This window comes from Nannobrachium achirus (genome assembly GCF_963921795.1).
Source record: "Nannobrachium achirus genome assembly, chromosome: 13".
Classification (NCBI taxonomy): domain Eukaryota; kingdom Metazoa; phylum Chordata; class Actinopteri; order Myctophiformes; family Myctophidae; genus Nannobrachium; species Nannobrachium achirus.
Genome location: NC_137833.1, coordinates 6258898 through 6274660, shown reverse-complemented (window position 1 = coordinate 6274660; position 15763 = coordinate 6258898). Strand labels below are relative to the sequence as shown.

At 41.7% G+C, this 15763-nt stretch overlaps 1 protein-coding gene across 3 annotated transcripts in view; it reads right to left on the bottom strand.

Annotated features, from left to right (window-relative positions):
• Positions 1 to 15763, bottom strand: part of ldb1a (LIM domain binding 1a) — a gene marked incomplete at its 3' end in the record, with an annotated part of 63181 nt that overhangs the window by 32147 nt on the left and 15271 nt on the right. For all 3 annotated transcript variants that reach the window (XM_080740180.1, XM_080740181.1, XM_080740182.1), the window contains exon 2: positions 764 to 866. In XM_080740180.1, the coding sequence (XP_080596306.1) occupies positions 764 to 866 (103 nt within the window). The remainder of the gene's footprint in view (positions 1 to 763; positions 867 to 15763) is intronic.

The window sequence follows — 15763 nt, the reverse complement described above, 5'->3', positions numbered from 1 at the left end:
GGGGGTCCCTGACTGAGCACTGTGAGCAGATGAGGGGGGGTCGCGGGTGTCTACAGTAGAAACAGCTCCCGTAACGCTGGTCTCAAATCTCCACCACACATAAACAACAATGGCAGCGGAATCAATTTTCTAGCCCGTTTTCTATGCCTGGATCTAGTTTCTCCATTCCTATGCTCTAAACTACTGGTGAGAGTGAGGGACATTTGCTAGCCTTGTTCATTACAAATGGCTGCGCCGAGGCGTCAGTTTTGGCTCGATGACAGATACACCTGTATTCTACAAAAGATTGCGTTTGGAAATAGCGGATGGATATTTTTTCTATAAAATGGCAGAGGTAAGCTACTTTTAAGCTACTTTGATGGCAGTTTAAGACATACATACATACCACTGACCAGAGTGTTAAACTACTTCTGTCCATGATATCATGTTACATAAATCATAACCACCACCACCTAATATATTGTCTTGTCTCCTCATTTTCTCATTGGTTATTGATTGATCAGAATTCCTCCACAAGTAGGAAAAAGAAAATGGGATTTTTTACTTGTGAGTCACGACCCATAAGAATTGGTCCGTGGCCCAGTTTGGGAAACAGTGAGATAACATTTTGGCCTTGGAGTCTTCTCCTTCTCTCTCCCCAACAGAACAGGCCCTGGGTGTTTTGGCCGTGGTGGCGTTTGTGTGGGACCTTACCCCACATCTCTGTCCAGCATAGTGACTGTGGTGTATGTGGGACCTGTGTGGTGTGTGTATGGGACCTTACCCCACATCTCTGTCCAGCATAGCGCCCGGGTGGAAGGGGGGGAAGGTGCTGCCGTTGGGGGGCTCCTTAGGGGAGTACAGCTTGAACGACTTTGACGAACAGCCTGCGGAGAAGGAGGAGAGAAGCACAACGTCAAAGAGAGCAAGAGGTTCACAGTTCACACTACATCAAGGCGTCAGGGACCCCTTGGGGGTCCTCAGAGTTACTATAGGGGGACCTCCAAATATATATATATTTTTTTTAAGATTTGTTTTTGGGCTTTTTTATGCCTTTATTGGGGTCCTCCAAATCTTGAACCCTAGTGTCCTTATTCAGAGAACTTCTGAGAAAAATAGCAGATCTACAAGCTCACAACGCCTCGCAGAGCGTTGTGAAATTGGCATTTTTTTTTGGGGCACAGAGGTTTGGTGTAGAGGGGAAAAAGAACAGACTAAGTACAGAGTGAAAGGTCAAGTATTGACGGTTCAAGTGGTTAAATATCTGGAAACACAAATTGACATGAATCCAAAATACACCGATGATTGTGCTGTCAAACGAAAGTTAACTATATGGAATCTATGAACAGGTCGTGGGGGTCCCTGCTTCATCTCTCTCTCTCTCTCTCTCTCTCTCTCAACTAAGGGGTCCTTGGCCTGAAAACGTTGCAGACCCCTGCACTAACAGTCATCAGGTATTATGCGTTCAAAATATCACAGTAGACTCTCTGATCTCTGGCACCCACTTCATTATGGAGATTCATTCAAGTGAAAGTGCAATCACGAGGGGGGGGGGGGGGGGAGAGAGAGAGAGAGAAAAAAAAAACAATTTCCTGCTGTTTTCATTTCCTAATGCATGGTTATTAATCCAGTAAATGGACGGACGAGGGGAGGAACCCGGCCAGGAGAGAGAGAGAGAGAGAGAGACACAAAAAGAAACGGCTTTATTAGATTTGTTGGCAGACAGTTATCTGTGGAAACAATTAATGAAATGAAGGAATGCTTTGCTTTAGGGGAACACGGTGGAGTGGAGAGGAGAGGACTAGCATGTTCTTTGTGTGTTCCTGTAGCGTCCTCAGCCTGCTCATTATAGGAGACCTCCACACACACACACACACACACACACACACAGTGTGGCTGGGATCACATGAGATGGGGCTGTGTGTGTGTGTGTGTGTGTGTGTGCGTGCGTGCGTGCGTGCGTGCGTGCGTGCGTGCGTGCGTGTGTCTCTAGTTGCCTCTAGTTCCGCGCCCATCCCCCACTCCCACTCCCTCTCTCTCTCTCTCTCTCTGTGCCAGGCTGCTGTTAACCCTTGCCTGCCCAGCTAAGCCATTCATGCAGGAATAACACAACAGCAGGGCTTTTAAAAGGAAGAAAATGTCTCCAATGCCATCCAGATCTTACCAAGGAGGAGGAGAGATGAGATGACAGAAAGATTGCATTACAGTCAAACACATACAATCACAATTAAGTTATGCATCCATGGATTTAGGGTCCAACAACCTGGAATCTGCTGTGCATACATTCCATGTTAGGCTTGTTATTGAAGTTGTCTTGATTTTCAAAGCAGAGGATTCTAAAGCTTTGCTAGAAGAAACAGAGGTGTATGAGTAGGGATGGGACGATATGAAAATGTCATATCACGATTATTGTGACAAAAGACATCGTGATTGACGATATTATTGCGCAAATCAAAATCCATTATCCTGGGGCAGAACGTTTTGCCAAAAAATAGCAGATCTCACAACGGGCAATTTTTTTGGCGAGAGATTTGTTAAGAGTGAGAAAAAAAACTATCAAGTATGAGCTTGTAGATCGGCATTTTTTGGCAAAGAGATTTGTTAGAGAGTGAAAAAACTGTATCAAGTACGTATATTATAAGTACCCTTTACCAATTATAGAGGGTTTAAGGGGTACCAGATATGCAGCTCTGCAAATAAAAGGTGAATTGATCCAAGTGCATTCACCATAAATTAAATCTCCACGATGCGATTATCGTGAGTGTTTTTTATCACGATAAATGATAATATCGCGAATCGTCCCTTCCCCATGTATGAGCCCACAGATTACACACCACACACCCAGAGTGAGTTTGAAAACATGACCGACGACAAAAGAAAATCCCATAACTACTACAATAATGTGCAAACAGAGCTGCAACATGTGTGAACTGTTGCGATAAAAGAAGGCTAGAGAATATGGAACACAACCACCCTTAAGCCCTTTGCACACAGGACAGTTGCGTTTTTTTCGTTTGCTGCATGAATAAAACGCATTGGATTTGGTGTGCAAGGCTGTGCGGAATCGGCGCTGCGGATCCCAAAAGGAGTCATAAAAGGAGTGATGAGTTTTTTACCGCATGCGACAAGACGCACAAATCGAACTGTGTTCGATCGAGAATAAAACGCACGGCCGCAGACACTCGTCGCACGGCTAATTCGGATCCGGTGTGCATGAGGTCGTAGAGAATCATTGTTTTCTTTAAAAAAAAAAAAATTGTCCGTTTTATCCGTGCGGATAAACGCGCCTGTGTGCAAAGGGCTTAAGAGTGACCTCTCTCTAGACCTACTGCACATAGAAACAGAGCTGCTACTTTTAAACACATTTTTTATCTGATTTTTTTCTTCTTTTTTTTTTAGTTTTTTGTGTATACTACATCAAATCATTTTGAGGAAAAACGCTGCTTTTTGTTCCCAAAGCGACAGCAAAAGATTGCTGCATTTTGTCCCAAAAAGTTTTATACCCTGTATATATAACATGTACATAACAACAAAATGAGACATAGCCGTTTACACAATGCTGTACCCCCTACAACTGTATATACGTTCCCCTGTTTCAACCGTTTTAATTATTTCTTGACACTTGCTTTGGCAATGTAAACGTATGTTTTCTCATGTCAATAAAGCTATCATGCAATTGAATTTGAATTGAATGATAGAGAGGAGCTGATTGTGTCAGCGTCATCACGGTTTATCTACCGGCCCATCTTCCACTGCTGCACGACGCCACACACGGCAGTCTCTCTTCTCTTATCAAACAACAATCACTGGCTCTCACAAACAACAGCAGGCCGCCCCATTTCTCATGGGGGACTGCCCATAAGTCCTACATCTCATTAGTCCTACATCTCATTAGTCCTACATCTCATTAGTCCTACATATCATTAGTCCTAATTTGGTTATAGTGATGGGCAATCCCGTTCATTTCAGTGAACGGATCATTTCATTCACGTTCACGGTAATGATCCGTTAAAAAGATTTGTTCAAAAGACTCGTTCATAGCTCGATCGCCCCGTGAAAAACACAATCGCGGGAGCGTTTTTATTTCGTCGCGAGCAGCCCGCCGTCGCGTTCTGTCTGCCGGCCAGGGCTAATAGGGAGAGGGGCGGGGGTGTGAACGAAAGTGTGAACGACCCATTTCAGGGATTTGAACGAATCGTTCACTAGTCATGCTAATGATTCGATTCTTATGAACGAATCACTCATGAACGACACATCACTATTTGGTTAGGGTTAGGTTTAGGCATAGTTTTACTGAGGTTAGGGTTAGGGATAGGTTAATATAGTATTTTTTACCAGGTTAACATTCACCTGATTCAGACTAATGGGATGTAGGAAGGAACTAGGAACAATGACATTTCCCATGTGCAACACCGTCATGCAACTTGGGATGAGACGATAAGCCATAATTATCGTTTATTCTGATTAAAAAACACTAATCGTATCATGGAGATTTACATTAAATCGTGATATCGTCCTCCCGTCATGCACTGGGATCAATTCACCTTTTATTTGCCGCATGCTGCATATCCATTTAAAGTTTAAATGCTACCGGATATGATGCATATCCATTTAAAGTTTAAATGGTACCGGATATGCAGCTCGGCAAATAAAAGGTGAATTGATCCCAGTAGGAATGGGACGATATGAAAATGTCATATCACGATTACTGTGACCAAAGAAACGAAGCGACGTAAGATATTATCGCGATAATCAAAATATCCCCCAAGATCCATTATCCTGGGGCGGAACATTTGCCAAAAAATAGCAGATCTACAAGCTCAACGCTGCTGCGCCTTGTGAGCTTGTAGATCGCATATTTTTTGGCAAAGAGATTTGGTAGAGAGTGAGAAAAAAAAAGACTGTATCAAGTATGTATATTATAAGTACGTTTTACCAATTGAGGGTTTACATTTTAAACCCTCTATTGCTAAAACATATCATCACTGTCTGGCCAAAACCTCTTAACTCCATTTTTGAGGTTTTAGATTTTATGGCATAAATCACGGCTATTGAACACCCTTTATATCTGAGTGTTGGTTAGAATAATATTGAACCAATGGAAAGTAGTAAAAAAGTGCTTGGGACAAAACCTCCTAACTCCACACTTTCTGCCAAACCAGCTAACTCCACCCGATTGGCCCTCTCTTTTTTCATAAATATGTGCTATTTAACACCCTTTACGTCTGTGTGTTGGTTAAAATAATATTGAACCAATGAAAAGTAGTAAAAAGCCCTTCTGTCAAAACCTCCTAACTCCACTCGAGCTCATTTTCCCGAAAATGAACATTTTGGAGCCCGAAAGCAGAGAAATGCAACCAAGTATACAAAATCTGCCTTGTTGTGGTGCGTCCAAGACGAGACAAGACAGTCAGAGCAGGTCATGCTCTCTCCTCCCCTTCACTATGGGGGTGACACTGGTCTGAGAGGGACCCCCCAGGGACCCCCCAATGCTTCTCAATGCATCACCTCTGACCCAAAGACTCCCCCTCCTCCCCCAGCTAGTAGCTACACCAACAAGCAGCAGCAGACAGCATTCATTTCATTCAGTCCCATTTTAACCAACCATTGTTCCACCTGGAGCAACAATCCTCTACTACAATAATGCTCCTCCACCGTGCACCCCTGACGTGCACCTCGTCTGTTAGACAAGATAAATGCATGTTTTCTATCAAGGCAAAGGAAAAAAACAGCCTAACATGTTCTATTAATTAGACAAATCATGTTCACACATTCATTCATTCAGACTCTTGCTTCTAATTGCCCACAGACCCCTAAGTCAGTCAGTCATGAATGAGCCGCCATTACAAGTGTGTACACCACCACACCACCATGATCCCAGGGTATTTTAGGATCCAATCTAAACCCAGGCAGGCAGGCACCCATCCCATGATAATCTCCTGGGGGCTGAACATAAATGCCTTTAATGAGAGAGGGGTGGTTCACTTCAGGGACAGTCAGGAGCATCCACAGAGCGAGGATAAATCACTCCTAAAAGATCACTTCCATCAGTTTGATTGAAGAATTTATTGGAAGTTTGCATAAGAAAAAGTACTGTTTCATGACAGTACATCAATCACTGGTACAAGGTCAACTAAAAGGAGATTCTAGTAAGTGTTTCGGCTTATTTACACAGGAGGAACCACTTCATGTATCTCATAGTGTGCACTGCAACAGTGTCCAGTCGATGCTATTGACCAGTCAGTTACAAGTTAACGACAAGTAATTGGGCTAGAATGAATTACTTATGAAGCAAATAAATAAATAAATAAACAGGTTATTGGCTGAGGTGTGTGATGCTGTTGCTGTATACCCCCTCCAACTGTATACGTTCCCCATTTTCAATTTTTTTTTTTATTGCATTCTGCCAATAAAGCTCCTTCTTTGAGTTGAAATTGATGTAAAGTCTAAAGTATATCTGGATAATAATAACATACATAGGCCAGGTCAACAGAAAAAATAACACAGCATCTCAAGACCTCGAGGGTTAACATGTCCATTATTCTAATAAAATCTTCAATCGATCAATTCCTGTGTAACGTTACAAGGATCTCCTTTTAGTTGACCTTTGTTCCAGTGATTTGTACTGTCATGAAACTGTACTTTTTCCTATGCAACCTTCTAACTGAACTGCTAATAAAGTATTCAATCAATCAATCAATCAATCAATCAATCAATCAATCAAATCCCTATCCGACCTGTCTTACATACAGTGATACACCAGTCATTTTAACCTTTTTTTATGTTTTTTTATTCAAGCCTTCTCAGGCAGGCCTAAATAATATGAAATATAAGTCATAGATAAAGCTCCATCTTTGAATTGAAATTGATTCCAAAGTCCCTAAAATACTTACAAGACCATCTCTTACAGTGTGATAAACCAGTGATTCTCAACATGTTATGTTTTTTTTATTCAAGCCTTCTCACTCAGGGCTAAATAAAATGAAATAAGTCATAAAATAAAGCTCCTTTGAATGGAAATTGATGCAAAAAGAAGTCCCTGGATCCAAATGATAAGAATACATACTGTACATAGCCTACATAGGCCCAGGTCAACAACACAGCAAACACAACATAAATCGCACAGCATCGCATCTCAACTCAAGACAAACCTTTTTTGAAAATAGCCGATCTACAAGCTTACAATGCGTCGCATCGCGACGCATTGTAAGCTTGTAGATCGGCTATTTTCAGCAGATCGAGCCCAACATGTCCATATAATAACATCTGAAGTGAACTGGCGAGGTTCCCTTGTTGCAGGCTTCTGCATGCATTCATTATGCAGAGAACAGACCGACATTGCTGCTAAAGCTATTTTAGTTGCTTGAATTATTATCACCCCAGTAGAAAGAGATCCATGCATGCATCGTTCACTATTTTTTATACACAACACCACATTACTTCTTGTTTTATGCTTGTTTATCATCTTATATTCTGTAACGCTCCAAATCAACCCAGTTTTACCTGCAGAGAATGGGGGTTCAGTTCAGATCACCGGGACGCGGTGTGTGTCTGTGGCCGGTGTTGAGGCCTCCTCTGCGGGGCTTGGAGGAGCGACTCTTCCTCCACGCCGAGAACCGTGGCTCTCCTCTCCTCTCCCCGGCCAACAACAAACAACAGCCTGCCTCAGCCTGCTGGGCCCCCCGAATGAATATATGCTCCAAAACAAGCAGAAAACACACGCTAAACCCCTCCGAGAAAGAAGTGGCTTCTTCTATCTTCTTAAAGTTTGGGTTTTTTTGTTGAATAAAAGGCGTTTTTAACGAGCAGTGCGTGTTGTTGATGATCCTCTATGTTCCACAGCACAGAGCTAGGAGAGCCTTTGTTCCTCCTGCTAGCAGCAGCACACACAGAGAGGCTAGACACCAACAATGGCCCCGCCCCCCACTGCAATATAATAATGCACACTGGCTTCTCAAAGTGGGGTCCCTCCCAGGGCCCAGGGGGTCCTTGAGGGAGTTCAGGCATGGGGGTCCCCGTGCAGCTTTGTATATACTTACTGTTTGTTTAGACTTACTGTTCTCTTTTTTGTTTTTCTTTACATATCTACTGCATACTACATAGTACTGTGTTCTATTTGTCTTATATGAGATACTTTTTTATATGAGATACTTAAATGGTTTCCTGTGGAAATAAGCTTAGTCTTTTCATGGATCTCCTTTTAGTAGACCTTGTACCAGTGAACTGTACCGTCATGAAACTGTACCTTTTCCTATGCAAACTTCTAATAAAGTCTTCAATCAATCAATCAATCAATCAATCTGTCATTCAATGTTATATGAGATACTTTAATGGTTTCCTGTGGAAATAAGCTTAGTCTTTTCATGGATCTCCTTTTAGTAGACCTTGTACCAGTGAACTGTACCGTCATGAAACTGTACCTTTTCCTATGCAAACTTCTAATAAAGTCTTCAATCAATCAATCAAGCAAGAGGATCCTTACATCATTGGTTCTCAAAGTAGGGTCCGGCCGGGGACCCCCACAGGGGTGAGGGATCCTTGAGGGGAGTTCCAGGGAGTCCCCAGCTAAATGATACTTTAGGAACCAAATGTTCTCAAAGTGAATTCCGGAGACCCCCACGGGCAGGGGTCCCCCAGATGATAAGCTTAATGTGCAACATTATTTTCTCGCTCAACAGTAAACAAACCAACATAAAGTTTAAGTGTATAGACTAGGGTATCTGCACATTTCTAAAGTGACAATTTAAAGACTTATTAATACCTCTGAAATGACAAATTAAACATTGGCCAAACTGTCAAATATTAGAGAGGCATACATTGTGAAAATAGCAGATCTACATGCTCACAACGCCTCGTGCTGCAAGGTGTTGTGAGCATGTAGATCTGCTATTTTCACAATAGAACTGTGTTATACAAAATGTAATGCCTCAACTCTTAGTGCTCGTCAGGGTGGGGGGGGGGTCCCAGTTAAAATATGATTATTTTGGGGGTTGTGGCCTGAAAAGGTTGAGAACCACTGTAATGCACTGGTTCTCAAAGTGGGGTCCGGGGACAAATGTACAAATGAGTGTACACTCTCAAGAGTTAAATTAACATTGATTTTACAATATAAATAGGGTTCTCAGAGATAGAAATGTCCGTAGCCTAATGCATGTCAAACTGGGGGTCCCTGAAATGAAAATGTTTGTAATTATCATGCATTATCAAGCTCTATATCTGTAGATTATATTTTGGTATGATAACCCTTTCTGAGACACAGCTAAATTGGTGTTATCAGCCGCTAGAGTTGGTGTCCCATTAACTTTACATTACAGGGAAAAAAAGCTAAAAACGAATCTGCTTTAAGTAACATATGAGGGGTCAAACTAGCGGTTTTTCATGATTCTAAATCCATTGCAAACATCTGTTTTGCATAAAAACATTCCTTAGGCTAAAATGGCCCCCACAAAAGTGTGAAAAGTGATGACTCATCACTTTTCATCACTAAACCATAGTCTTGTGGGGCCGTTTGGTAGCCCAAGGAATGTTTTTTGTGCAAAACAGATGCTTGCAATGGATCCAGAATCATGAAAAAACCCTAGTTTGACCCCTCATATGCTACTTAAAGCAGACACATTTTTTGCTTTTTTTTCCTGTAATGTAAAGTTAACGGGACACCAACTCTAGCGGCTGATAATAACACCAATTTAGCTGTGTCTCAGAAAGGGTTATCATACCAAAATATAATCTACAGATATAGAGCTTTTCAAAAATGCATGATAACCTTTGCCGCCTTTCTGATACCGACATCTCGTATGGCCCATGGACTATAACAGGTCTGTAACTCCTCTCAGAGTTATGGGGGGTCCTTGCAAACAAAACGTTATAGAGAACCACTAGTACCAGTGAACTCCTAATGTGCCATGTGCACAGTGTCGTAGTACATTGTAGTTAACACAAACTTTGCCACAGACACACTTGTGGAGAGCTTCGTGAGGTGGTAGAGATGGTAAATGGTGCGTTTATACAGCGCCTTTATCCAAGGCGCTTTACAGAGATTGTGCATTACGTTCACCCATTCACACACACATTTTTCACCCATTCACACACACACATTCATACACCGATGGCAGAGGAAACCATGCAAGGCACCAACCTGCTCATCAGGAGCAACTAGGGGTTCAGACAGAGTCTTGCTCAAGGACTCTTCCACACTAACTCTGGGGGAGCCTGGGATCGAACTGGGAACCCTTCGGGAACCCTGGGTGTTCTAAAACGGTTTCTCTACCCCTGAGCCACTGGCAATGCCGGTGGACGAACACCAGAGGAAAACGAAAAGGGACCAGCAGTCCCCAACAGCACCATTCATGGGTCACTCATGAGTCAGTGGAGGTCATTTGTGGACACCCAGTACAGGGGTGTCGCACCAAATTCTGGGCCCTGGGTACAAGGATTCACTACGGGCCCCCCATGTGCTTTAACTATTGAAAAATAGCAGATATACAAGCTCACAGCGCGGCACCGAGTGCCGCGCTGCGAGCTTGTAGATCAGCTATTTTTGAAAAATCGTGAACATTATTTTGTGCAAGTCTTTGAATATTTCAAAACCTTCTAAGGTTTTTGAAAAACATAATGTTTTTATGTCAGTGGTGCTCAATCTTTTTCATGTCAAGGACACCAAAATTATATGTATTTGGCCATAGACCTCCTGGTTTCATCTCAAAATATTTAGTTCTAGGGACCCCCAGAAGCTAAATCTGAGTTGCACACATTTTCACAACTTTTCAAAAATAGCAGATCTACAAGCTCGCAGCTTGTATATCTGCTATTTTCCAATAGCTAAAGTATACAATAATTAAGGCCCCTCCACCTTGGGCCCTAGTAACTCAGTCCCACTTTCCCTCCCCTTGTGACGCCCCTGTGGACACCTATTCAAGTCCTTGGTCATGTATGTACCGGTGCACCTACAGCTGAACTGGTCTGATAAAGATGAGGAAGGCCTTATTATACAGGAAGGGCCAGCGGAGCAAAGAGTTCTTCCCCAGGAAGACTTCCTGAGCATTGGTCCTTTTGTCTGTGTGTAACAGGATGCTCCAGCAGATGTTCTACTCTTCTGTTGTGGCAGAACTGAGTACAAAGGACCCCAATGTAAACAAGCCGTAAAGTGCTTTCTTGGGTTCAGATCCTATTTGTAGACCTTGTATCCGAAGTCATGTCATGTCATGTCTTTTCCCATGCAAGCTGCTAATAAAGTATTCAATCAGTCAAGCAAGCAAGCATCCTCTTCTCTGCTTCAACAAAAGGGACAAAGGGGACAAAAACACACTGACAAAAACTAATAAACCTCACCCTCCTCCTGACCCTTCTATTTGTAACTACTTTTTTTTTCTTTTCTTCTTTTTTTTCTTTTCTTTGGTTTACAAGTGTTTCTTTGTTGCTGAAGATATCTACTGCATCGTACTAGAGATCTAATAAATACACTAAACCACAAAGATACCCATATGTACCTGACAAAATACTGGTCTACAAGATACACTACACCACTAAGATACCCTGACTAAATACTGGTCTCTGACAGTCTACAAATGAAACCAAATGGACCTGTATACTGTCAGAGGGGGTCCAACCTATGTTCCCAAGGTTCTATGTTCCCCAGGTTCTATGTTCCCCACCTCACAGCATTAGTTTAGTGGGGTTATGGTTAGGGTTAGGGTTAGGGTTAGGGTTAGGGGTAGGTTTAGGTGGTAAGAAGGGGAGACCTTGACATTTTAAAGTTTGAGAACTACTGATTTAGACCATAATGTAGGTTTACATTTTTAAAGGCTCCCTCATGGTATCACATTTATATATATACGATATCTCTGAGAATCGTGGAGACATTGTATCGTCTCAACTGCATAGTACTGTGTTCTATCCGTCTGCCAATGTTCAATATTATACGAGTTAAAGAGAAGGATCTCAACGGAAATAAGCTTTGCCTTACCTGAGTTTCCTTTTAGTTGACCTTGTATCGGTGAACTGTACTGTCATGAAACTGTACCTTTTTCCTATTCAAACTTCAATCCTCAATCAATCAATCAATCAATCAATCAATCAATCAATCAATCAATCAATGCCATCAACAAAAGGGACAAAGGGAACAGAAACAGACTGACAAGCTGGTAAAGAAGACTGTCTCTGTTGTTGGTGGTAGGATGATGTGGAGGTGGTGGTTGAGCACCAGAGGGGTATGTCCATATCTGTGTGTAAAAAGTACTCACATTTTAGTAAAGTAAAAGTATCAATACAGCAATATAGAAATACTTTGTTAGGGTGCCCTCAGACCAAAATACCTATGAGAGTGGAATCCGCGTTCCGCCAATGCATTTCAATGAGAGTGAAGCGGTTTCATGCCAGCAGAGGATTTCTGCAAAAAACACTCCCTTCTCATTGAAATGCATTGGCGGAACGCGGATTCCACTCTCATAGGTATTTTGGTGTGAGGGTACCCTTACAAGTAAAACTCCAGAATTCAAAATGTACTTGAGTAAAAGTATGAATGTATTGGCATCAAAATGTACTTAAAGTGCCAAAAGTACAAAATGTTTGAAAATAGCAGATCTACAAGCTCACAATGTGTTGCATCGCGACGCGTTGTGAGCTTGTAGATCGGCTATTTTCAAATAGCCAAGGGATAAAATAAGGCTAAAGACAAAGTGGTTAATATATGTTTATATATAAGGTATAAGGTATTTCAAAAAATGTAGCGAAGTAAAAGTACAATATTTGGATTCGAAATGTAGTGGAGTAGAAGTAAAAGTATTAGAAATTGGAAATACTCAAGTAAAGTACAGATACCTCAAAATTGTACTTAAGTACAGTAATTAAGTAAAAGTACTTAGTTACTTTACACCACTGGTCCATATACACATGTTCATCCTTTCAACAAGAAGACCCATGAACTTAACTTTAGCTTATAGTTGCAAATGTAGATCACATGCATTTCAATTAAAGACTGGGAGGTTTTTAAACCATTAAAGCCTACCAACCACAGAGACCTAGCTGGCCTAGACCCATGTTACCCATGTACCTGACAAAATACTTCCAAAATCTCAAGGATGTCCACAATTACCGTACACCACCAGAGACAGCTCCACAGATCATGTTCAATCCAGATTCGTCTCAAAAACAAAGGGTCAAATTTGTGGAACGCCCTACCGAAGGTCTTAAAGGAGCGTACACCCCTACCTTCCTTTAAAACCGCTCTAAAAATCCACTCACAGGTGGCTGCCACTGGAAACTCGTAACATAAAACATAGCCTAACCTTACCTCCCCCTGACCTTTCTATTGTAAATACCATTTATTTGTGCATTTGACAGTTTTTCTTATATTTTCTGCATTAGTACTGTGTTTTATTTGTCTGTCATTCAATGTTATATGACTTAAAAAAAAAGGACCTCAATTTAAACAAGCCCAACATTTTTTTTTAGGTGTCGATCCTTTTAGTTGAACTTGTTGTACCAGTGAACTGTACGGTCATGAAACTGTACCTTTTCCAGGCACGTGCACACATAGACATCGTGCACACATTTATCCGTCTGTAAAAAGTGCCCTCTCCAGACCATGAATGCAGTTTTTACTATGGTGAAAGAAATGCAAATGCCCCCGTTTCCATGCCATACCTGAAGGCAGCATTCAAGAGAATTGCCTTGTCCAAACTCTCCTGAACTTGAATGCAGCATCTTATGTTGAAAGCATTGTCCTCTCTGTGTAGAAATCCATGCCGTTACGCCACATCTCCATAGTATTCACTTGATTATGCTTGGTTCTGTGTGGTTATCAAGCACCAAACATAGCCGACCTCCAAGCTCACAACGCAACTTGGAGGTCTGCTATTTTCGATGCTTTTCCTATGCAAACATCAAATGTGTCACTCTCATAGTCCTCCATAGAGTTATAGAGACAAAGCTCAGTTGACAACAGATGTGCATAGTGTTTGTTATATAATGGGTCAGCTATAATGGCCCTCCCTCACCTGGCTGTGATATCAGAGGTGACCACACTGTCTATAAACTGCCCAATACGGCACAATCTAAAGCCTGCTCTGAATTCTCAAATTGAGGGCTTGTTCTACGGCTAGTGTGAAAATATCTCCCTCACCTTTGGCTCATCATGAGGCTCACATTGCTGTCAATTTGTTTAGTTCTTTTTTAGAAAATACTAAAACATTTGTATCGGCGTGGTTAAATTATTCATTTTTAGTGGACTCAGATCTAAACTTTTAACCCTTCTTACACCATGCAATGCACAGCTCTTCTTGATAACAATATGATAATGTATTCTTAGTCTGTGATCAGGTTCATGTGAGAAGCATGTGATGATGAGAGTGGGATCTTCAGCACAACAGCCCCCTCTACTGGCGAACACGACAAACAACCTCTTTGTGCTGTGGTCATACTGCTGTATATCATGTTGCTGAATTTCAAGGTGGGTCAACAACATTTTGAACATGTGAACGTCATTCACTGCCATTCCTGTTGAAAACACTGTGGAAAGACACTCATACTGGACTCTACAGTAGCTGGGTATTGGTAATTCACCCCTTCGAAAGTCAATACAGCATTTATTTTAATCCACAACAATTACTAACAACAAGTCAAGTGTTAGTAATGCAGCCATTGAGCAATTCTTTTTATCAATACAGGTAGAAAAAGATCCTTTCAAGTGCTGCATTTCCAAACTCCCACTTTACCCTTTAACAATACAGTGAGTAAATGGTGCATTTATATAGCGCCTTTATCCAAGGCGATTGTGCATTGCATTCACCCATTCACACACACATTCATTACATGGACCATTTACTGTTTAGTAAATGGTCCAATTGGCTATGCATGTGTACTCTCTCAGAGTTACAAACGTAAAATTTGCATGCAGCAGTAAAGTAGAGTTTAGTAGAGAATATTTGAGATCCACTGTGTTGTGTGTGGAACAGGGGAAGCAACATCTACACACCTGTTGTTGAGCCTTTTATATTATAACTCTGCAGCTCACTCAAACCAGCAGCTGAAAGAGTTGCTAGCAAACATCTTGTTCAGAGTTCAGACTCTTTGCGGTGTCGGGGGAAAGTAATACTCAAGTAACACAGGCTACTATACTGTAACATTTCAGATACCTTTGCTTTACTTGACTCCACTACATCTCAGAGGCAAATATTATACCTTTACTTTACCAGTAAGACTCCCTAATCGGGAGATAAGCGACCGTTGGTCGCTTATCTCCACAAATAGGCCAAAAGTTTGTTTTACCAATTATCAAGACATACGGGCAGTTGACAGTTTGCCATGGTTACTCATTGAAGTTGAATCTCCATATATGGAGATAACCTACGCATCACACTAAGTCTGACCTCACCAGCCCATATTTGGGCATGAGCAACTTATGTCTCCATATATGGAGATATGATGACATCACACAGTCCTCAGCCGATGATGTGGCGTGATGTCATACAATACACAAACGAGCCCTACAGTATAAAGGGGCAATTCTTGCCAGGAAAGAAGCATTTCTTCGACTCAGACCTTATCGCCAGGGTTGGCTTATAGCAGCTGTCGGTAGATAATGCCGGTCTTATATAAGGGTCATTTGTGTACGGTGTGATTTGCCATGGTTACTCATTAAAGTTGAATCTCCATATATGGAGATAACCTACGCATCACACTAAGTCTGACCTCACCAGCCCATAGTTGGGCATGAGCAACTTATGTCTCCATATATGGAGATATGATGACATCACACAGTCCTCAGCCGATGATGTGGCGTGATGTC